Source organism: Antechinus flavipes, chromosome 1 (genome assembly GCF_016432865.1).
Source record: "Antechinus flavipes isolate AdamAnt ecotype Samford, QLD, Australia chromosome 1, AdamAnt_v2, whole genome shotgun sequence".
NCBI classification, from domain to species: domain Eukaryota; kingdom Metazoa; phylum Chordata; class Mammalia; order Dasyuromorphia; family Dasyuridae; genus Antechinus; species Antechinus flavipes.
Window position 1 is genome coordinate 389,812,490 of NC_067398.1, and position 24,774 is coordinate 389,837,263.

The 24,774-nt window shown below is 33.8% G+C and overlaps 1 protein-coding gene across 1 annotated transcript in view; it reads left to right on the forward strand.

The window, feature by feature from the left end:
• ICE1 (interactor of little elongation complex ELL subunit 1) overlaps positions 1-22,950 on the forward strand; it is an 89,770-nt gene extending 66,820 nt beyond the window's left edge. Inside the window, exons 17-20 of the mRNA XM_051973445.1 lie at positions 6,816-7,006; positions 7,722-7,828; positions 20,506-20,604; positions 21,809-22,950. Of these exons, the coding sequence (XP_051829405.1) occupies positions 6,816-7,006; positions 7,722-7,828; positions 20,506-20,604; positions 21,809-21,990 (579 nt within the window). The 3' untranslated portion in view covers positions 21,991-22,950. The remainder of the gene's footprint in view (positions 1-6,815; positions 7,007-7,721; positions 7,829-20,505; positions 20,605-21,808) is intronic.
• The last annotated feature ends 1,824 nt before the right edge of the window (positions 22,951-24,774 follow it).

The following is a 24,774-nucleotide window of genomic DNA, read 5'->3' on the forward strand; positions in this document are numbered from 1 at the left end:
AGCGGTAATAAGGGGAAATTTTATATCCTTAGAGGCTTGAGAAAGAAAAGATCAATGAACTGGGCCTGGAACTTAAAAAGTTAGAAAAAGACCAAATTAAAACCCCCCCAATCAATTACTAAACTTGAAATTCTAAAATTAAAAGGAGAAATTAATAATATAGAAAGTAAAAAACTATTGAACTAATAAAACTAAGAGTTGGTTTTATGACAAAACGAATAAAATTGATAAACTTCTGGTAAATCTGATTAGAAAAAGGAGAGAGGAAAATCAAATTAGTAGTCTTAAAAATGAAAGGGGAGAACTTTCCACCAATGAAGAGGAAATTAAAGAAATAATAAGGGGTTACTTTGCCCAACTTTATGACAATAAATTTGATAACCTAAGCGAAATAGATGACTACCTCCAAAAATATTGGCTTCCTAGGTTATCAGAAGAGGAAGTAAATTGCTTAAATAGTCCCATTTCAGAAAAAGAAATAGAACAAGCTATTAATCAACTCCCTAAAAAAAATCCCCGGGACCAGATGGATTTACATGTGAATTCTACCAAACATTCAAAGAACAATTAGCCCCAATGCTTTATAAACTATTTGAAAAAATAGGGAATGAAGGAGACCTACCAAATTCCTTTTATGACACAGACATGCTACTGATACCTAAACTAGGTAGGTTGAAAACAGAAAATTATAGACCAATCTCCCTAATGAATATTGATGCTAAAATATTAAATAAGATATTAGCAAAAAGACTACAGAAAATCATTCCCAGGATAATACACCATGATCAAGTAGGATTTATACCAAGAATGCAGGGCTGGTTCAATATTAGGAAAAGTTATCAGTATAATTGGCCATATTAATAACCAAATTAACAAAAACCATATGATCATCTCAATAGATGCAGAAAAAGCATTTGATAAAATCCAACATCCATTCCTATTAAAAACTCTTGAGAGTATAGGAATAAGTGGACTTTTCCTTAAAATAATCAGTAGCATCTATTTAAAACCATCAGTAAGCATCGTATGTAACGGGGAAAAACTGCAACCATTCCCAGTAAGATCAGGAGTGAAACAAGGTTGACCACTATCACCATTACTATTTAATATTGTATTAGAAATGCTAGCTTTGGCAATAAGAGTTGAGAAAGATTAAAGGAATAAGAATAGGCAATGACAAAACCAAATTATCACTCTTTGCTGATGATATGATGGTATGTTTAGAGAACCCCAGAGATTCTACTAAAAAGTTATTAGAAACAATCCATACCTTTAGCAATGTTGCAGGATACAAAATAAACCCACATAAGTCATCAGCATTCTTATATATGACTAACAAAACCCAACAGAGTTACAAAGAGAAATTCCATTTAAAGTAACTATCGATAGTATAAAATATTTAGGAATCTATCTGCCAAGGGAAAAGCAGAAACTTTATGAGCAAAACTACAAAACATTTTCCACACAAATTAAGTCTGATCTGAGCAACTGGAAAAATATTAAATGCTCTTGGATAGGGCGAGCAAATACAATAAAAATGACAATACTACCTAAACTAATATATTTATTTAGTGCTATACCAATCAGACTCCCGAAAAACTATTTTGATGACCTAGAAAAAATAACAAAGTTCATATGGAAAAACAAAAGGTCAAAAATTTCAAGGAAATTAATGAAAAAAAAAATCCAATGAAGGTGGCCTAGCTGTACCAGATCTAAAATTATATTATAAAGCAGCGGTTACTAAAACCATCTGGTATTGGCTAAGAAATAGACTAGTTGATCAATGGAATAGGTTAGGTTCAAAGGACAAAATAGCCAATAACTTTAATAATCTAGTGTTTGACAAACCCAAAGACCCCAGCTTTTGGGATAAGAACTCAGTTTGATAAAAATTACTGGGAAAATTGGAAATTAGCATGGCAGAAACTAGGCATTGACCCACACTTAACACCGTACACCAAGGTAAGGTCAAAATGGGTTCATGACCTAGGCATAAAGAATGAGATTATAAATAAATTGGAAGAGCATAGGATAGTTTACCTCTCAGACCTGTGGAAGAGGAAAGAATTTATAACCAAAGAAGAACTAGAGATCACTATTGACCACAAAGTAGAAAATTTTGATTATATCAAATTGAAAAGTTTTTGTACAAACAAAACAAATGCAGACAAGATTAGAAGGAAAACAATAAACTGGGAAAACATTTTTACAGTCAAAGGTTCTGATAAAGGCCTCATTTCCAAAATATATAGAGAATATATAGAGAATTGACTCTAATTTGTAAAAATCAAGCCATTCTCCAATTGATAAATGGTCAAAAGATATGAACAAACAATTCTCAGATAAAGAAATTAAAACTATTTATAGCCATATGAAAATATGCTCCAAATCATTATTAATTAGAGAAATGCAAATTAAGACAATGCTGAGATAGCACGACAGGGAAAGATAATGTGGAATGTTGGAGGGGATGTGGGAAAACAGGGACACTGATACATTGTTGGTGGAATTGTGAATACATCCAGCCATTCTGGAGAGCAATTTGGAACTATGCTCAAAAAGTTATCAAACTGTTCATACCCTTTGATCCAGCAGTGTTTCTACTGGGCTTATACCCCAAAGAGATACTAAAGAAGGGAAAGGGACCTGTATGTGCCAAAATGTTTGTGGCAGCCCTGTTTGTAGTGGCTAGAAGCTGAAAAATAAATGGATGCCCATCAATTGGAGAATGGTTGAGTAAATTGTGGTATATGAATGTTATGGAATATTATTGTTCTGTAAGAAATGACCAGCAGGATGAATACAGAGAGGACTGGCGAGACTTACATGAACTGATGCTAAGTGAAATGAGCAGAACCAGGAGATCATTATATACCTCAACAATGATACTGTATGAGGATGTATTTTGATGGAAGTGGATTTCTTCGACAAAGAGAAGATCTAACTCAGTTTCAATTGATTAAGGATGGACAGAAGCAGCTACACCCAAAGAAAGGACACTGGGAAATGAATATAAACTGTTTGCATTTTTGTTTTTCTTCCTGGGTTATTTATACCTTCTGAATCCAATTCTCCCTGTGCAACAAGAGAACGGTTCGGTTCTGCACACATATATCAAAGATATACTGTAACCTATTTAACATGTATAGGACTGTTTGCCATCTGGGGGAGGGGGTGGAGGGAGGGAAGGGAAAAATCGGAGCAGAAGAGAGTGCAAGGGATAGTGTTTTAAAAATTTACCCTGGCATAGGTTCTGTCAATAAAAAGTTAATTTAAAAGAAAAAAAAAAAAAAGAGTCTTTTGTGCTCATCTTGGATCATTGTTTTGCTGAAAGAGCTGAGTCATTCATTGTTGATTATCGCTTGATCATGCTGATACTGTATACAGTGTTTGCCTGGTTTTGCTCATTTCACTTTGCATCAATTCATTTAAGTCTTTACTCTTTTTTCCATGAATTATGCGTGTTCATCATTTCTTATAGCACAATAGTATTCCATTACATTCATATATCACAATCTATTAAGCCATTCCCCAATATATGAATGTCCCCTTAATTTCCTGTATTTTGCCAACACAAAAAGGGCTGCCATAAATATCTTTGCACATGTAGGTCTTCCCCTTTTTTATGATTTCTTTGGGAAACAGACCTAGTCGTGGTATTGCTGGATAATTCCAAATTGCTTTCCAGAATGGTTAGATCATTTCACAATATCACCAGTAGTGCCTTACTCTCCTGTTTTTTTTTACTTCATTTGAAGCATAACAAATTCTATTCTAGCCCTTTTGCTTTTCTCTGAGTTTGTCTTTCTGCTTCACGTGTATTTCTTAAAAAGAACATATTGTAGGATCCTGGGTTTTGATCCACTTTGCTGTCAGCTTCCATTTTATGGGAGATTTTTCTCCTATTGTCATTCACCATATGATTACTACCTCTGCTTCCGAACTCTATCTTATTCTTCCTCATCAGTTGTTTTCCTTCTCTTTACCATCTCCTCTGATCTGCCTTTCTGTTAGTCCCCATCTCCATTCCTTCTCACCTTTTTCTTCCTCATCAGTTATTTTCCTTCTCTTTACCATCTCCTCTGATCTGCCTTTCTGTTAGTCCCCATCTCCATTACTTAAGTTCCTCCTCTGTGTTTCCCTGTTTGGTAAAATAGATTTCTTTATCCTAGTGATTGTGTACCTCTTTAGGCCAATACTGATTAAAATTAAGTGGATGCTCATCATCCACTCTTCCATCTTTCCCTCCACTGTAATAAGTCTTTTGCACTTATTCATATGAAGTAATTTGTACCTGTCCACTTTCCTTTTCTTCTGCATCCAGTGTACTCCTCTTTCTCATCCCTTAATTGTTTTTGTCATTCTAAAAATTCATCTTATTCCCATACCTTCTGTATATGGCTTCTAGCTACTAGTAGCAATACAATTTTTAAGAAATATAACTATCTTCTTCCCATGTAAGGATGTAACTAGTTTAGCTCTATTGTTTCTCTTTCTTTTTTTCACCTTTATACTTTGTTTATGCTTCTCTCAGATCTTGATATTAGAGGTCAATTTGTTGGTTTACTTCTAGTCTCCTTATGAATGCTTGAAATCCTTTTATTTCATTGACTGGCCTATTTTTCCTTTGATGTATTAAGCGTCTTATGCTAGGGAAGTGATTCTTTGGTTGTAGTCCTAACACCTTTGCTTTCCAGAATATTATGTTTTGGAACATAATGAGGTTCCAAAACCTCAGATCCTTTAATATTGCACTTGTCAGGTCCTGTGTAATCCTGATTGTGGCTCCTTGATAATTGTTTGCAAGATATTGTCCTCCTTTTTCTTATGGCTTTCAGGTAGTTCAGTGATTCAGTTAGATTCAGTGATTGTTTACTATTTCTTCTGGAAAATTTTTCCAAGTCAGTTGTTTTTCCCATGAGGTATTTTACATTTTCTTCCATTTTTTCCATTCTTTCGAATTTTTGTTTCTTGATGTTTCATAGAGTCATTAACTTCTGCTTACCCAGGTGTAACTTTAAAGGTGTTGTTTTCCTCAATTAATTGGTTTTGTATTTTCATTTCTAGTTGTCCAATTATATTCTTTAAGGGGTTGTTTTCTTCGATGGATTTTTATATCTCCTTTTCCGTTTGATCAGTTTTACTTTTTAAGTACTTTTCCTAGCTGTTGACTCTTTTTTCATAATTCTCTTACATCACTCATTTCTTTTCCCAATTTTTCTTCTCTCTCTTCTGTGATTTTTAAGCTCCTGTTTTAACTCTTCCATGAGTTCTTTCTACACTTGTGATCACTTTCCACTTTTCTTTCAGATTTTACTCACAGGTATTTGGACATTGTTGTTCTTTTCTGAATTTGTGTCTTAGTCTTTCTTGTTACTATATTAATTTTTTCTGGTCAGATTCTTTTTTTGTTGGTTTTTGTCTATTTCTCCTTCCATCCTTTCTTTTTTGGCCTTTTTTCTTTCTTAAATTTGAGCCTTTATCCCAAGGGGGAAGGAGTACTTTGTCAGGCTTGTCAGTAGCTGTGAACCCTGGCTATTTACCTGGTGCTGCATTGATGTTGCCATGACTCTCATGGGGCATCCCAGACTGTGCTGAAGAACACACTGATCTGGCCACTGGAGAATGCCTGTTGAAAACAACTGTCTTAAAAATATGTCACATGAAGATGTTGTTATAAAAGTATATTTGGATCACTACTAGACCTGTTCCAATTACTGTTATTATTTGGTTCTTTGAAAATATTGTTTTTTATTTTAAAATTTTATAAATATTTTTAAATTATGAATTAATATAAATATAATACAAAATATTAGATTCAAAAATATTATTTTGAGCAAAACTATTTGAGAGGGATCACTTAGTTTGAAAGGGACAAAAGTATTAAGTAGACAGTTATGTTTATTTCAGGCTTATGCAATTTTATCATGTGTTGATAATGCAGTTAAATGATTTTGGTTTGGACAACCATGTATATAGATCATACTGAACTAGAAAAACTGTATAAAACACAAGCATGATTTTCTTACCAACGCATTATATTCTCATTTTTTAATAAAGCACTCTAATTTGAAATATTAAAAGGTGTTGACATTTCCAGAATTAGTTTTGATTATGCAACTATGACAAAACTAAACTTTAAATCTTTTTAGGTTACTATATTAAGTGATTGTCTGGCTAATTACTTAAAAATGACACCATAGTTGGTTAGTATCTATAAGTTTTACTCTGTAAAATAAAATAGTTAAAAGTCTCAGTATATGTTTTAAATTGAGTTACAAGTCATTTTATGGCACAATCTTTTCTAGATCAATCTCCCTTGCCTTGTAGGGGAAAAAAAAGCTTAAATATCTCACTGGATTCCTGCAAATGTTGTTGTCATAATAGCAGAGGGTGGAGATTGGAGAGGGAAATTAAACTGTTTATTACTACTACTACTACTTTTTTTTTTTTTTTTTGGCTGTGGCAATTGGGGTTAAATGACTTGCCCAGAGTCACACAACTAGGAAGTATTCAGTGTCTGAGGCTGGATTTGAACTCGGGTCCTACTGACTTAAGGGCTGGTGCTCTATCCAGTGTCACCTAGGTACCCCCAAAATGTTTACTTCTAATAGTAAATTTATTGTAAGAAGAAACATAATTCCTGTTTTTAAACTATTCTGTTTATGAAAAGGGAAAGTAGAGACTCTTAATCAAATGACTTTTAATCAATCTGACTATTATTTTGATGTTTGGAAGTAATATCCCAAACAGTGAGTTGTATATTGTGCTATCTCTGCAAGTTTGAAATTTTTTTTTTTTCTCTTTCTCAGACTTCCTCCTTAGATGTTAGTATGATGATCTCCAAGTTGCTTCTGACAATACAATTATGTCCTAAAATGCAGTTTCACTTAAGTGAGAAATTTGGTGAAGATCTAAATGATGACACGTGGGAATATATATTTGCCCTTGATCTACTCTGCTGTCATCAGAAATGGGTTTGGACACATGATAATATCATAAGGTAAGTTATTGCTTTGCTAAATAATAGAAATAAAAATAATAACATTAATTCTTTCTCAGTTGAAAGTTACTTCATAGGCAAAAGTAATTTTTTTAAGGTAGCAATGTCATCCTTACTGTGTATAATAATTAGCCCAGTGCCTGAAACATAATAGGCACCTACTAAATCCTTGTTGATTTGTTGTCGACTATTCCATATGAATGATAAACTCTTTTCTAGGGAATATAATACAGGTGGATTTTGCTTATAATGCACTTAATGTATAGAAATTCAAATTAGCAAAACCAATAAAGTGGAAAAGCACTTTTTTATCTTATGTTTTCCTTATTGTGCTTTGGAATAGTGAGGATTTTATATCCATTTCAAATTATTTGAATTACAAAATTACTTTTTTTTACCTTCATGAAAATAATTTTGTTTCGTAGCATAAAATGTGTAAGCCATGCGACAGCCTCTAATATAACCTAAGAATAGTAATTAAAGGTCCTTTATTAGCCATTAGAAATGGGAGACCAACTTAGATTTAACCTGCTGAATTCTTCCTCAGAAGAGAGTGCTTTTCCTAACTAATATAACTTTTTTTCCTTTAATATTGTATTTTAGGGTAATTCTTAACTTATCTATTTAAGATAGGAACTTATTATCTATTTAAGATAGGTTTTTGATTTGGTAAATTTTGGAGTGTCTATTCTTTCATTGTCTCTTGATTTCATAGTAAAGAGCTATGGCCTGTCATGGATAAGTGGATAAAGCATAGAAAAGGACATTTGAACATCGCATACACTCCAGATATTATTGTGGCATTGATACTCAGGCTAATTGGTGAGTTTTTGTGCATGTTGGCATTTGGCTTCTTTCATATGATTTTTTTCCTAAAGCAAAAATTCTAATTAATATAAGTTGTTTCTAAGCTTAACCTACATTTGGGGTTATCTCTTGTATTGGCTTATTTTAAGATGTTTAAGCTGTTTTGGAATTAACATATTTACTTTTCTGAAACATTTTATTTTCTTTTCTTCACATTCCTGTCTATATATGAAAGGAAAATAGCAACTGTGTTTTCTCAAGAAGAAGAAAATTTAGGGGAAACATGGACAAAGAAACTTAAGAGAGGAATTTAGAAAGGGAGAAAAAAGACAAACATTGTTTCAGTGGTGAGAGGAGATACCTCTAATGAATACAATTAAGATAGTTGTAAAGGGAAATGAGTACTTTACTATGGATTATAAGGGATTAGGCACTGAAAGAGATCACTCATTCATACTGCTTCAAGAAAAGATAAGTCAGAACTACTGAAAACAGCTGATATAAATATAAAGAAAAAACAAATAAATATAAAAGTTTGAGGAGGACAATATTAGATTTAGAAGAATGGGGAAAGGTCAAGAAAGTCTTCATCTAGAACAGGGCTGGGGAACCTTTTTTCTGTGAAGGGCCAGTTGGATTTTCATAACATCATTCATGGGCCATAAAAAAAATTATCTACTTACAGAGCTCAAGCAGTGGAAGCTTACTGTACTAGCTTTCAACTCATTGTAGTTGCCTTAGGAAATTATTCTATGGGCCCTATACAATCCACATTCCCCACCCCAATCTAGAAAGTATTGTTAAAGCTGTATCTTAAAGATTCTTTGAAGTAGAGGCAGAAGTTCTTTCCAGGATTTAGCCTATGCAAAGGCATGGAAATGTAAAGTGGAGTGTCATCTATGATAATTTTTGTAAGGTTAATTTGGCTGGGTTGTGTGCAGGATAATACTTTAGGGCTAGAAAGATGTGTTAGGAATAGGAATGAAGGGCTTTAACATACAAAACAGAGGAGTTTGTATTTAGAAGCTTGGGAGTTCATAGCACAAGAAAATGACATTTGCTTTAAGAAAAATTATTTTGGTAGCTGAGTGGGGTGGATGCATTGGAGAGAGACAAGAAGAGGAGACTAGGTAGGCCTTGAATTATTTTGATGGCCTTGTAAGGTTAGAAATGTGAAATGTTGTGGAGATCAAAATCATTTTTGACTTGGGCAGAGTCAGGGATAAAGCAAAAATTACTGTATACCACAGCAACTGGAAAGAAAATTATGTCCCCAGTAGAAATATACATGATCAGAAGGGTGAATTTGAGAGGAAAAATAATGAATTCTGTTTTAAACTGGCTGAGTTTGGAGTAGTCACAGGACCTCTAAATAAAAATGTCAAGCATGCATTTGGTCATGTATGCTTGTCATTTAGTGGAAAGAATAGTGCTAGGTACATATTACACACACATACACACACACACTCACTCACTCACTTAGAGGAAGTGATATGTATGATGTTCCAACAAAGGAGACAGAGCAGAAGCAGGCAGAGGGACAGGTAGGAAGGTAACTAGTGATCCATGTCTTGAAAATGGAAGAATAAAGTGAGTATCTGGAAGGACAGGGCTGTCAGCATTGTCAAATCCTGCAGAGGAGTTAAGAAAACAGAAAGAAAATGTCATTAGATTTGGTAAATATTCCAAATATATTTTTCATCACTTTTGAAAGAACACTTTCATTTAAATAATGAAGTCTGAAGCCAAATTGACCCGTAAGGGTCAAATTGATCAGATTTGATGTTTTGACTTTATCTAAGTATCAAATAATAGTTTAAAGCAATCTTAGGAACTCAAAAAAATTAATTTAATAATTCTACTAAGAAGAAACACTGTTTAAATTTTGCATCATGGAGTGTGGATTGATATTGATCAGAGAACTTAGTTATTAGCAAATGATGAAATTGTTAAGGATTGTGGATTCAAACAATACCAGTTTAGAGAATAAAAATTCATTTTATTTAGTACAAAATACATTGAATTTGAAGTTAAGACTTTTATTCTTGCCATCGCTTAAATTATATCACCTCTGTTTTTCTGTTTCTTTATATGTAAAACAAGGGTTGGGTTATATAATCACTATGATCCTTTTCCATTTTATTTCACATCTCTTTGACTTATTACTGGCTATCTTTGTAAACTGCAGCCTTGAGATTACTCCCATCATCTGTATTTTTCATTCCTGAATAGTGTGATGCTTAATAGAGTTGGAGAAAATTGTGGAATTGTGTTCCCTCTTTTCCCCTCCCATTATCACATCAATCAAAAATCTTTTCCCACTATTTCTTCCTGTCTTGCATGAAGAGGTGAGCTTCTTCTTTGTCAGTGCAAACTTTTCTTTATGTATCCTTGATTTTATTCTCTTTCTCTTGGTTCCTTCTTTGCTAATCACAAATATACCTATTTCTTTTCCACCCTTAAAAAAATTAAATGTATCACTTTATCCTATTATCCCCACTAAGGGGTCTCTCTTCTTTTTCTTGAAGCTTGAAATTGCTTGAAAAATCTATCTAAATTTAGATTTTATTTCCTCTTGTGTGGGACAGGTGCTAGACCCCTTTACCCAAATTGGCTATTCAGAGGCATCTTCAGATACCAAGAGGGAAGCATTTAGTCAGCGCTTGCAAGGAGAGGCCCAAACACACCTGCTGAGCAAGCTCAGCATGGTATGTGGTGTGAGTTGGAATTGGTGAATTGGTTAAATAGCAAAAGATTGGGTTAATTGGATGGATTGAAAAGGAAGTAATCATTGGCCAGTGTTCAGCAATAGTATTTACTTCCTGTGGGACATGTAACTTCCTGAAGCTTAGACCTAGGACCTGACTTTTTGTGCTCCACAGACCTCTGAGAATAAGGATCACGTGATAGACCTGCAGGCCTAGGGTCTGAACAGTAGAGTTTTTGAGAAATCTTCACCTGGCCCATTTAGTCCCTCCTCTTTATATCACACATTTGAAGATTTCTCACACCAATCCTGATACATTTCTTCCACTAGAACATCCTTGTCATCTAGGCTTTCAGGCTGGTCCATCTCTTCAATATCAACTGTAACCTGCCCTCTACCATTTACAACCAACACCTGCACATCAGTGGAAGCTTTCAGGAGCCATTTTAGCTAAGAAATCTTGGACTATTCTGGTGGTTAAGTGCATAAGCAATTGGATGACAGGATATTGCTGCTTAAACCAATGAGCACACTGGAATCTTTGACATAGCATCACAAATCACAAATAACTACTATACAGTTTTCAATCTTAAATTTTAGATTAATCACTAAAAATCTCAATCAAAAACCTCCAGAAAGCTAAAGGTGAAGAGACTGGAACTCTACACTCAGAACCAACCTTTTTCCAAACCTGGCAAGTTCACAAAGCAGGGACAGAAGTCTACCCCCTGCCTGTCCAACTAGAAATCCCACTACCCCTGGGCTATCCCATGGTTGTTGCCTTCCCCTAGATCAGCCTGCCTAGTTATTCCCCCTCGTGGAATCTTTCTCCCCTCCCCTCCCCCCCCCCCCATGTGGTATACTCCTAATTCCACTAAGTCTTGTCCTTATATCTAACTCTTTTAGGATGCCAAGTCCCTTTCAGGATTTAGTTTCCAGCTAAAGTCATGCCCCAACTTCATAGTGTTCTCCCTTTCTCCTGGCAAATGGCAAGTTCTCTCTACTAAAGAACTTGCCCTTTTCTTCCATCCTGCTCCTCTCCGGGCCCTCATATCTCCTCTCTTTCTCTCACAACAACTTATCAAATCAATAATCCTTAACAAGTTTAGCAGTATTATGACAAAAACTCCTACTCCCTAGCAGTTTGACAATTTTCACAAGTGATAGCCAAATAAACATATACATATAAAATAAACATATACAAATAACATAGTCTATCACAAAAATGGATAGGATTCTCATATCATATATAGTTGTTCCAATTTTATTGTATGCATTGATACAATTTAATAGTTTATTAAATGGAGAGATTTACTGGGACCAAATGGATCCATGTTTGGTCCCAGGGCTGAATGAGACAATCATCTCAAAGAATCCAGCCCTGAAAAAGATTCTTTTATAAGGTAACAAGAACAATGACATAATGGAGGAGGTACCTGGATGGGGATGACTTAATGGGGGGGTGGCACCTAGAATGACATAATGGGAGATACTGGTGGAGAGGCTCCTGATATTCTAATGACATCTAAAATGGATAAAGACCTTTATCCCATTAAACATTAAGAGGGAATAAGTATAGCCTAAAGTCTAAGGTATTAATAAGACATTTATCCTTGCAAACATTAAGAGGGAATGGTTATAACCTGAGGCAGAGTAACTAAATAGGACAATTAGGGAAACTGGGTCAGGACATTAAAAGGGAACTGTGGCCACAACAACATCAATTAAGAAGTTATTTTAAAAATTAATACTTTACCTTGTGATATTCTAACTAGATGTTCCATTCAAAGTATCAATTGCTTTTGCAAATCAGTCTTTCTTGTCCCTTGTTTTTAAAATCACCTTTTTTTTTTTTTAACTTTTAAGATTCACAATATAGCTAATATCTAAATAACTTTGGACCAAATTTTATAAAACTTAAACAAATATAAAGCTCCAACTGAGCTGACAAAATTGTAAAACACTCGACCTCTTAAAATGTGTTACCAGAACTTTATAGCTTAAAATAAAATACAGATTTAAATTTCCAGTAGTGTTACAGTATTTGCATACAAATTTCTAAGATCTTGTGCTTAAAGTAAACAAACTCACAATTCTAGCATATGCCATTTAATAGTGACATAAAACTTATAACTCTTCTTGGTGGTATCTAAGGAGGGTGGCCTTAAGCTCAACATTCCTGATATAAAAGCCTGTTATTAGAAGTTCTTCCTACTTAACAGACTTGTAAATTATGAGTAAACTCATTTATTCAATGAGACCTATGTAACACAAACAAATTATTCCTCAGGTATAATAATTTTAGTAAAGAATTTTAAGAAGCTTAACTAATTTACAATTTAAGAGGAATTTCAGAAAAAAGACTCCACTTCCCGTCTGTTCACTTTCTTTGATGGATAATCAGCTTTCTTTGTTCTCTTTTATCTCCCCCTAGAACTGCATATTCTCAGGTTTCCAGGTTTTAAAAGTGCAGACCTGATCTAGATAAAGTTTTTTGTTTTTTGTTGTTTCCTTGTGAATCAGAAAAGGCTGTTTACTGCCGGTTTTTAAAAGCAGCTGAGTGATTTTCTGTTTTTCCCAAAGTTCCCAAACTCTTAAATTGTCTATTAACACTGTGCAAAGAGATTTATATACATTTGCTTTTATTATCATATCTCAAATAACAAATTTCACTAAACTGAAAGGGCTTATTTTCTTTTTCTTTCAGTTACTCCTCCTTCCACATGTTCCTTTATCCTATTGTGTGGGACAGGTGCTAAACCCCCTTCCCCAAATTAATTAATCAGAGACCTCTTCAGATACAAAGAAAAAGCATTTATTTAGTCCCTGCAGGAAGAGGTCCAAGCACACCTGGGAAGCATCTCAGGTCCCAACATGTGTTCTATCTGACAATCCAGAAGCTTGCAGAGGTTAAATAGCAAAAGACTCAAGTTTTTTCATTGGATACACTAAAAGGAAGTAAACCATCATTGACCAATGGTCACCAATATTTTCTGCTCCCTGTGGGTCACATCATTTCCTGTCACTGATCTAGTATCTTGGCCTTTAGAGACTTCTAGGCCTTGAGATCATGTGACTTCTGCAATCTGGGCCCAAGACCTGATCTGTCTCTGTAGACTTCTAGGAATAAGGATCATGTGACTTAAGTCCCCATTTACTATGTACTGTCCTCCTCATGGAGCTCTTAATTTAGTTGAATTTGCTTCCAAATTACTTTATATACATACAAAATTAATTTATCTCAACATTGGTATTGTATGTTAGTCTCACCTAAAAACTCATATAAAATCATCAAATATGAAGCAATTAAATCTAATAAAATTAACATTTATATAATCTTTGTTTTATGCTGAGCACTTTTGTAATCTTGAAATGATCAGTTGCCAAACTCTCCAATCATTGCTTTAAAAAATTAGCTAACTTTATTTTCTTGCCCCCTAGTTTGGCAGAGCTAGAGGCCACAGGAAAAATTCAGGCTTTTTTCCCCCTCTCTTTTAAGGTGGAAGTTTTTTTTTTTTTTTTTTTTTTGCTGGCTGCATTTTAAATTTTTCCAGGTAGCAAAATCTAGCTCACAAAAGATATGTCACCAACATACTGCACAAAGATACAAATATAGACATAGACAAAAATTACATGAAAGAGGACTGTCCCTTCTCCACACAAAACAGCGATATCTCATCAAGTGCACTCCTTGCTGGTAGTTGAGATTTTTTGCTCCAAAGATTAGGTTTGCATTGCTCCTTCCCCTCTCTCTGGGGAGAGCAACTCCAATCTCATGGTTTGGGATCCTTTAATACACAGAGATGACCTCTCAACTTGGATTCCTAAACCGAGAGGGATCTCCCCCCATCAAGCAGCCATCCAGAGTGCCCCTGCTCTGTGCTGTTTATCAGAACTTCAAACAGGAAGCATTTATTTAGTTCTTACAAGAAAAGGTCCACACACACTAACTGAGCAGATACAGAGCCTTTCAGCCCATCTTCCAGCATGGTATCTGGGGATGAGCCAGAAATAGTGAGTTAGTTAAATAGCAAAAGACTTGGTTTCATTGGATGGATTGAAAAGGAAGTAACCATTGACCAATGGTCAGCAATGATATCTACTTCCTGTGGGTCTCATAACTTCCTGACTTAGGGCCTGAACTTTTCTGCCTTACAGAACTCTGAGAATAGGGATCATGTTATAGGCCTGCAGGCCTAGGGTCTGACTCACTCCATCTCATCAACTTTTTGAGAAATCTTCACATGGTCCCATTCACTATTGACCCTCTTGTTTTGACACCCTTTGCAATCTCTTTCCTTATCATTCAACCAAAATTGCTCTCCAAATTCACCAATGATTTTCTTAGTCATCTTTCTTGACCTATCTGCATCCCAAAACTGTCAATTACCTTCTTTTCTCAGAAAAAGAGATTATATAGATTTTTGTGATCTTACCTCCTATTGGTTATTACTTGATTGGTGTCTGTTCCTGCTAAAGTTATCTAGCTATTATCTTCTATCTCTCCTTTTAGGGGCTAAACTAATTAAGATATCTACCTTCAGTCAGAGTTTTTAACTTAGTTTCCTCTTACTCTCTAAACTTTCTAGCCAATCTTTTAACTATAATAGCTTTCTCTAGTTACCATTGATTTCTTAATTGCCAAATTTAATAGCAATTAAGTCCTCATCTTTCTTAACTTGTTTTCAATATTTAACATTATTCATAACCCTCTTAACTTTAATACTCTCATTTCTATAGGTTTTCACAACCTTTCTTCTGGTTGTCCTACCCCTGTGGCTATTTTTCAGTCTCCTTTGCTACATCTTCATCCAGGTCATACTAACTAGACGTTCCCTGGGGCTTCTGCCTGGGAATTATCTCTACATTATCTCCCTTTGTGATCTTAATGCCTTCCATAGCATTAACTGTCCTTTCTTTTAGATGAATCTAATATCTACATATCTGGCACTAATCCTTCTTCCAAACTTTAGACCTAAGTCACCAATTCCCTTTTGTATATTTTGTATGGACATCATGTAGACATCTCAAACTTAACTGTGTTCTAAATAGAATTCATTGTCTTTTCTTTCAAACTTTTCCCTCTCAAGTTTACCATTACTGTCAAAGACACTACTATCCTTCCAGTCACTCAGACTTTCAATCTTCATGTCATCCAGGCACGTGCGCATGCGTGCACACACATACACACACACACACACACACACACACACACACACACACACACATTCAAGCTGTTGTCATGTCTTGTTACTTTTTCCTTCACAAAATTTTTTCTACATGTACTCTTCTCTTCATTTACACAGTACTACCCTAGTGCTTGCCCTTGTCATTTTATGCTTAGACTACTGCAATAACTTTCTAATGATCACATACCTCAGTTCTCTTCTCACTTCAGTCCATCCTCTATTCATCAGCCAAAAGGATCTTAAAGCACATGTTTTATCATATTATCCTATCAGTGACTCTCAGATGTTTCCAAGATCAAACATATAGCTCTGTTTTGATATTTAGAGACCTGCATTATTTGGTTCCTTTCTATCTTTCCAGTCTTTTCATACCTTACTCCTTGCTACACACTGTGATCTATGAAATATGGCCTCCTTGCATCCATCACAGTTAATTTTTCTCTTATATTTGCATTGACTATGCCCCATATCTGGAATGCTATTCTTCTTAGTTGCCTTTTTCTTTCAAGAACTCAAACTGAGCCTTCTATAAGGAGACCTTTGACCCCTTCTCTATCTTTTCCTTCTAAGATTTCCCTTCACTTATCCTCATTCTATCCCCCCATTTTCCCCCTTCTTCTCTCTCTCTTTTCTCTTTCTCTCTTTCCCCATCTCTCCTCCCTTTTTGTCACCCTCAATTAGAATGAGCTCCTTGAAGGGAGAAACATGGATAGTGTTTTTGCTTTTCTATTTCCAATGCTTAGCCTGATGCTTGACACATAGTAAACACTTAATAAATTCCTCTTGACTGACTGACTGACTGAAAAATCTTATTTCTGAATTAGTAATTTTAGCAGTAGAATACTGATTGAACATTTTTTTAAACTAATATTACTGGAAAATAATTCAGAATTTTTCCACAAAATAGTGGGAATAACAAATTCATTTTAATTAATTGCTAATAAGATTATTTGATTTAAAAAATTTTTTTTGAACATTTTCAATTTTGATATAAGTTGAAGATTAACATTTAAAATGCTTTAACTGACATTTGCATCATAGAGTTTCAGAGCTTTTACATGGGATGGTAGAGATCTGATCCATTTTCCCCTTATTTTACAGATTTTATAGAGGGACTGTTTAATAGCAGAGCATCAAAAAGATCCCAAGAGTGCTCACTTATGTTAACAACAGACATAGAACATAATGAAAATTGAATGAAATTTTTTAAAAAAGAACAATTTCATTCAACAGTTGTTTATTGAATGTCTACTTGTCTACTAAAATACTAGGAAAGCGTGGGATATAGAAGAAATATAAATAAAACATGACCTCCGCTTATAAGAAACATACTTTAATTAAAATCAAAATATAACCTAAATAATATCTAATGGGCCATGAGTCATTGGGGATAAAGAGAAAATGCAGAGCCATCCCTGTAATACTTAAACTGTGCTTTGCCAAAAAAAATGAAATACTACCCTGGTAGAGGGAAATGGCTTTAAAAAAAAAAAAAAACAAAACTGGAAAAATCCTATCTTTTGTTCAACTTAGTGTTATGGAGCTAAATCACACTGCAAACCTATAAGAATGAAATTTATTCAGCCATTATAGTTAACTTATGAATTCATAGATGGATTGAATCATTAAATTTGTGGTTATCTCTTCTCAAAGTTGGTTATCACTTTCTCCCCAAACCTTTGTGCCCAAATGGCCACTAGCCTTTCCTTTTTATTGTTTCCAAGGTTGTGGTCTATCACTTTTGCTGTGTCATTCTTAAAATTTTGTTTTACATAATGTAAAATCCAACCAAGCTGATGTTTAAAAAAACTTTTATCTTTGGTCTCACATTTTAGATTAACTTGCTTCCTTTTCTGATATTTCACTCTTTCACTTTGTTTAGCACAGGCACATTTCATTTTCCATCCAGTCATCTCATCTTGTTTCTGAGCCTTATATCAGGTCACATCAGATGCTCAGAGACACCTCATTTCACAATTATTCATTTCTTTTGCTTCCTTCATTCAAACAGCTTATGAAATCCTGCCTCTTCCAGCAAGCATTACCCAATTGGAAAAGAGGTAATCATTTTCCTCTGGTCCTACACTATCTTAGAAAATTTCCAAACTCATAATTATGCTTTCATTCACTGTTTTATACTTAATCTCTTTGCTCTCATTTTCTAAATGTATTTATTAGAGTAGAAAAACAGACAAATCTTTTAATATTCTTTTAATACATTCTTTTAATTTATTTTTAAAACATTCTTTTTAATACATGAGATTATTAAGGAGTTGACAGTACCCACAATTGAATAGAGTATATTTCTATTTCAACTTCATGTATTCACAGTAATCTGAACTTTATACATTTTGAGTATCAATTGGATATTTATTTGATAATTTTTGACAGTTACTGTGATGAGTAGCAAAAACGAATAACTTAATAGTTTAATTTCACTTAATAATACTATTAAGTTCAAAAAGAAGAATATATATATCCTTTCCAAGATGTAATAGGTGCAATGGGACTATTTCGGTAGGAATGGAAAGGGTGAAGTGCTCATACCTGTGCTTATGTAAATCACTAGAGTGGCTACTATATGTTGTTTGATTGAAGATTGTAAGCATTTGAGTCGGACCAATTAAGATACTATTACAGTAGATTAGGTAGATGAGAATTAAGATAGTGACAACATGCTAGTAGGGGGAGATATGTGAAAAAATTTGTGGAAATAGAAATGACAAGCTTTGGTAACTGGTTTAGTATATGGATAATCGAGTCAAAAATTGAGGATATATAATTGGAAAGATCAGTACTCAACAAAAATAGAGAAGTTTAGAAGATGAATAGATTTGGAGGAAAATCTTTATGGTTTTTATTTTGCACATGTTGAATTTTAGATCCCTTTGGAACAATTAGTTCAAAATGTTTACTAGATGGCTGATGAGAATAGAAAGAAATAAAAGAAAATTTGAGAAGGCAGCAATCACTTTTATATGAAGTGGGGCTAAAAAGAACATCAGGAAAGATTTCATGACAGGATTATTATCTAAATTGTTCCTTAAATGAAAAGAACTATATATTTAAAAAACAAACAAACACTTTCTGATCTTGTGAGGAAATCGTTTTCTAATTCTAGAGGAAATAGAAAGGTGCCCTATATTCAAGAAGTCTTTTTGGAGAGATGGGTGTAACACATGCAAAACAGAGGACAATACAGGGTTTCGTACATACTAAAACAGTACCTTAAGTACAGTAAGAACTGAAAGAAGGAATTTTTAAAAAATATAATTTGGTTATGTTTAGAACCATTTTTATTTTTAATCCAAGTTAGATATATTTTTATGGATCCTGAAGAAAACAGAGGAGCCCCAAATAGATAAATTTGTCAAAGTTGAGCAAACATATCTACCTCTGTCCTCATGTTAGGACTCCTTTGAGAGTAAACGGCAAAAAGCAGGCTGAAGAAACCAAAGGGTACAAATTGTTGGAGGAAGTCAATGAAAACATTATTTTACTTTTGATTGAATCAGTTTTCTGTGGAACAAATATACAGTTAACAAAACAGTTGCTGTGAAATGCTAACATACATCTTAAAAATTATAATTCAGTTTACTTTTATAATATAAAATTGAACAAAAGTTAGTTTTGTTCTTTTTGGTATATCTGAAGCACTTTTTCCTCCAACCTATGAAACATAACTCAAATCATTCCCTGCCACATGAGAGATATATGTATTAAATGTGTCTTAGAGCACTTTTATTTCAGCAGACATTAAGTGTTTGTGTTCAAGGAATTGTTTTAAATTCTAAGATTATTGAGCATATATCCTGGTTTTTTGTTTGTTTAAGGCTCACATTTCTAATAGGAGGAAAGCACATGTAACCAAATAACTACAATGAAAGGCAAATAGAATATTTTCAAAGAGAAGAACACTTCTAGTTAGAGGTTACAGGATAGTATTCCTAGCATTGTGAAGGAAAGTTTAATAGTCAAAGTGATACTTAAGTTGGATATTGAAGGAATATGTATTTCAGAACAAGAGAAAGGGAGCTCATTACCAAGAATGAATACAAATGAACAGGGTCCTAGGAGGCAGGTGATGCCATGAAGAGAATAAGAAGTAGAAAGTCAGATTTTTGGAAGAGAAAGTAAGTTCAGCTTAGGGTATGTTTTGATGTGGAGACAGACCATCGGATGGGAATTATACAATTGGGAGGGGAAAAAAAAAAAGATAAGTTATGGAGAAAAGTATTGGGTAGAGATTTAGGAGTTAACTACATTGAGATTACAATTGAAACCCTGGGAATGAATGTGATTATCATGGTAAAGTGACAGTCAAATGAGAAGAGAAAAAGATAAAACTTTGGATAATACCTTTATTTAAAGAGTAACCGAGAGATTAGAAAAGGAAACAGGAAGGAAGCAGTCTGAAGAATGATAATGATGTCTTAAAGTGTAGTTCACATTGTCAGATGCCTGAGATAGGTAAAGAAGGAAGAAAACAGAAAAGAGGACCAATGGAGGTAGGCTTAAGCTGGTCATGAATGATTTGAATGGATTGAAAGGGACATATGGATGCATATTTTTAACTGTCTTTCTATCATGTGATCTTTTTTTTTCCTTATAGAAATGTAAATGCAATTGTGGATATGGTCATTTTAGTTTGTTTGCTGTTATGTGACAATTACTTCAGAGGAAGACGTGAAGGAATGATGGAAAAAGAGATAAAGATAACAGTTTTGAATTCTTATTGAAAATAGCTAATAATACTTAACTAAAGATATCTTTTATGTCATTTTTTTTTCTTATAGGTCGTTTAGGCCAACTAGGTTTGAAGGAAGGATTTGCTTCTGCTGTGAAAAATATCAGTTCTGTGATTTGTATGTTTATACAGCATTCAAATGAAGAAGGTAAACATGGTTTTATAAAAAATCATTATACTCTTTAACCTTAATTCTTATCTCTTGATAAGCAGTGATTTTACAGAAGAGAAATTAGGCTAGAACAACAGCAAGATCACCATATAGGATTCTAGTAATACATTTTAGTTTTCTCTGAAACCATAATCTTAAACTCAATTCCCACTGTTCTCTTAGCATTGAAATGTCTTTTTATTTTAAGAATGAGAACTCAAATCTTTATCTATCAAAGGTCTCATATATTACAGAATCTTTACAAATAATACTTTTTTTTGCTGATATCCTTCAAAGTAATTTTATAAATATTATATTTTGTATTTGTTTTTCATGGGAAGAACTCAGAGTTCAAAGTAATCCTTTTGCCTACTCTGTGACACCAGTGCAAAATGATCTGTTTTGAGTAGAGAGAAATTGAAGCATAAACATTAAACAAGTTCATGATCTTAAACAAATTTGGAGCTAAGTGGAATCTGGTTCAGATATTTAGTTATACTCCCTCTTCATAAAACAATGATTGTCTCACATATAAGTAATCATCAGATTAAGAGTTTAGATATAGCTTCATGGTGTTTACTATATCTCTATAGTTCTCTCTGATTCTTTTAGGATATTATGTACTTCTGCCTCTATTTGTAAAGCACTTAGCATGTTCTGGGCATATAATATTAAGCCACTTAACAAGTACTTGTTTCCTTCCTCTTTATAAGAGTACAGTGAACTAAATGAACTAAGTCTCAAAAAGAGTAAAGTCTGAGAGATCCAAGATCAAGACTTTCTAACTATGCATAGCTAAGTCATAAGAGTTAGAGCTGCAAACAGAGACCCTTAGATATCATCTAATTACCTTCTTTTCACAGGAAAGTACATGAAAGATAAATGCCCCCAATCACACAGATACTTTGTGGGTAAATTGGGATTCAAATCTCGATTTCCCTGATTCCAAATCTAGTATTCTGATAACTGTACCTAACTGCCTCTTAGATTTTGTCACATCATCTTAAGGTTGTTGCAGCCCTCGTTGCTTTCATTAATTGTGATTTTTTTCCCTCAGTCTTTTTATTTAATTTTCATTTATGGAAAGAATTTATATTTCATAGTATCCAAATTATATGAATAGCCTGTCATGTAAATTTTCTGAAAATTCTTAATACAGTTCCTCCAGACCTTAAATAATAATGACTGAAACTCTTTCCAGATGTGCCCTGGAGTATTCAGTTAGCAGCTGTATATGCTCTTTGTGACTTGAGTCCCAGCAATCCCGCAGAAGTGTCCAAGGTACTAGAAAATTGGACAAGAGTGACCACAAAGAACATCCCATCTGCTGTTGTGAGCTGCTTAGCTGAAGTCAATTTGTTGTGTGCAGCAGAACTCAGCTAAACCATTGAGAAGAAAGACACTGCATCTGTCCAAGTGCCTTTTTGTCTTTATCAGAAGAGTTGGTTGATACAATTCAGAAATGATCAAAGCAATATCAGCAACAAAAACAGGCAAAAGACAGAGACATTCCTTATTGCTATAGACAAAAAAGAAAAAGTTGAAATGACTTTATTCAGAAGGCATGTCCTTCCTAAAATTATCGTATTATTGAATATACATTTCATAGAAGCTTGTCATGTTTTAAATGATGATGGGTTGAAGTATTGTATTATGATCAGATAACAAAAACTTGAACTTTGCCCTTTTTGCTGCAGAAAGTATCTTTTTTAGTGTTGGCTTTTAAAAAAAAAATATATATATATATATATGTGACATTTTAAATTTAATCAAACAATGAAAATGCTATTGGTTCTTGAACCAAAACAGTTTCTGGACTATGCACTCAAGATAGAGAATTATATAGCTAAGAAAGACTTGGATAGCAAAGTCTTCTGTTACTGAGCCTACAGATGGGCTACAAAACTGTATTTTTTTGTTTGTGGTGGGCTTCTGGAGAGAATAAAAGACAAAGCTCTTGCCAGAAATTCATTTTAACTTATTTTCTCCTCATTTGTAAACTTCGGCAAAACTGTTCCGTTTCATCCTATTGTAGCAGGAAAGGGCATCTGAGAAGTCAAAACTAAATTTCAAATGCAGTTTTATGTATTAAGTTACATGTATATAAAAGAGTCAGAGATAACCAGTAGATCTCTGTGTATGTTTTGTATGTACAGTATAATGCTATAATGTGTTTCACATTTGATGATGTTCCCACTTTGGGAATTTTAGTGTTTGTATATAGAAAAGGGGTTTAATAACTCACCATGGTTCTGATTTGTCTTGTATTCATTTCTTAAAATGCCTGTACATGTTCATGTTCTTTGTTGTTTTTTATAATAAAAACAAAATGAACCATGCAAACTGTCTGTATTAATAAAGAAAAATACTTGTTGTCTTTTATTCCTAGAAATGTTGAAAATAGGTGGTTAACACAGAAGCTTTTATAGAAAATCACTTATTTATTATATGGAACATCAGTTGCTTTTGATACTTACTAATACTAGTTCTAATCCTACTACCACTAATTTTTTTTTATTACTAGTTTCTAATACAATCCAACAACAAATTTCTCAGATTGCATTTTTAGTTAAGTGAATTGTCCAGAATCACACAGCTGGGAAGTGTTAAATGTCTGAGGCCAGATTTCTCCAGATTTCAGGGCTAGTGCTCTATCCACTGTGCTACCCTACCTGACCCAGTATTGCATCTATATAGCACTTTAAGGTTTGTAAGATGACATATATGTTAAATGTATATATACATTTATGTTGTCATTTTGGTTCTTACTCTTGTTGACCCCATTTGAACTTTCAGAGTTATTAGAGTGGTTTGCTTCTCCATCCAGTTCATCTTACAGATGAGGAAATTCAGGTAAACAGGATTAAGTAATTTGCTCAGGGTCACAGAGTTGATAAGTGTCTGAGGCCATTCTTGAACTCAGGTCTTCCTGTCTCCAGGCCTGGTGTTTTTATCCACTGTGCCACCAAGGCAACTAGGTATCAAGTGGAAATAGACAGATACACACACACACACACACACACACACACACACACACACACACACACATACGTATTTAAACAAAAGAGATATGATTCTTTTTTATATCCATTTGCTTAAGCAATTAAAGAAATCTGTGACATTTCATTGTGTGGGTACTTCATCAGTGAAAACTGGCCCTTTTATTCTTCGTTTAGTTATTTCAATACACACACTTAAAAAAACTTAGTTGAAAAGTCAAGGAAAAATTGATATATCCCACATTTATCAACATATATCAAGACTATTAACTGGGTACTTTTTTCTTAATTTTCTTAATTCTAAAATTTAGCATGTCCCCAAAAAAGGACATTTTTATATACAAATCGAACCGGAAACAATCATGTGAAAATACAAATCTGTTACTTAAAATTTCCCTTTTAATATCTGTATGTAATGTATCATCATATAATGTAATACATTTTTAAAACTAATTTTTTAGCATCTTTCATTTTTCTAGTTCTTAAAACACTCCCAATAGCTCTCACCTTCCTCCTTCCAGAGACCCATCCCATAGAAGTAAAATTATTTTTAAGACATAGAAGGAAAATATAGCTAAAAAGCAATAAATACATTGGAAAAAGTCTAAAATAATACGAAATGTCCCATACTTATAGATCTCACAGCTTTGCAAAGGAGTGTTTGGGTGCAAGGGTATTTTCCTATGTCCCTTTTCTGAGGCTATCTTTGTTCTTTGTAATTCTTAATGGTCACCTAATTGTTTTGTAGTTCTTTCCACTTACATTTTTGTAGTCTTTTGTGCATATTATTTTCTTGGTTCTGTTTACTTCCCTTAACCTCTTAGTGTAAGCTTATCCATGCTTTTTTGTATTCATAATTCATCACTTAGAGAACATTCCATTATATTTCACAGGCATTTAGTCATTCCCTGACCAATATATCTTGAGAGAACTTAACAGTAACCAATTAAATTCCTCAAAGTGATAAAAAGACTAAAAGGAGATGGTGTGTTTATCCAATTTATAGATGACACAAAGCTTAGAGGATAACTAACAGTGCATGACAGGAGCCAAAAGGATTTTTATAGGCAATACAGCATTAGGCTAAATCTAATAAGATGAAATTTAGCAGTTTGGTAGGGATAAATGTAAAATCTTCCACCTGCTTACAAAAATCAAGAGGCATAAG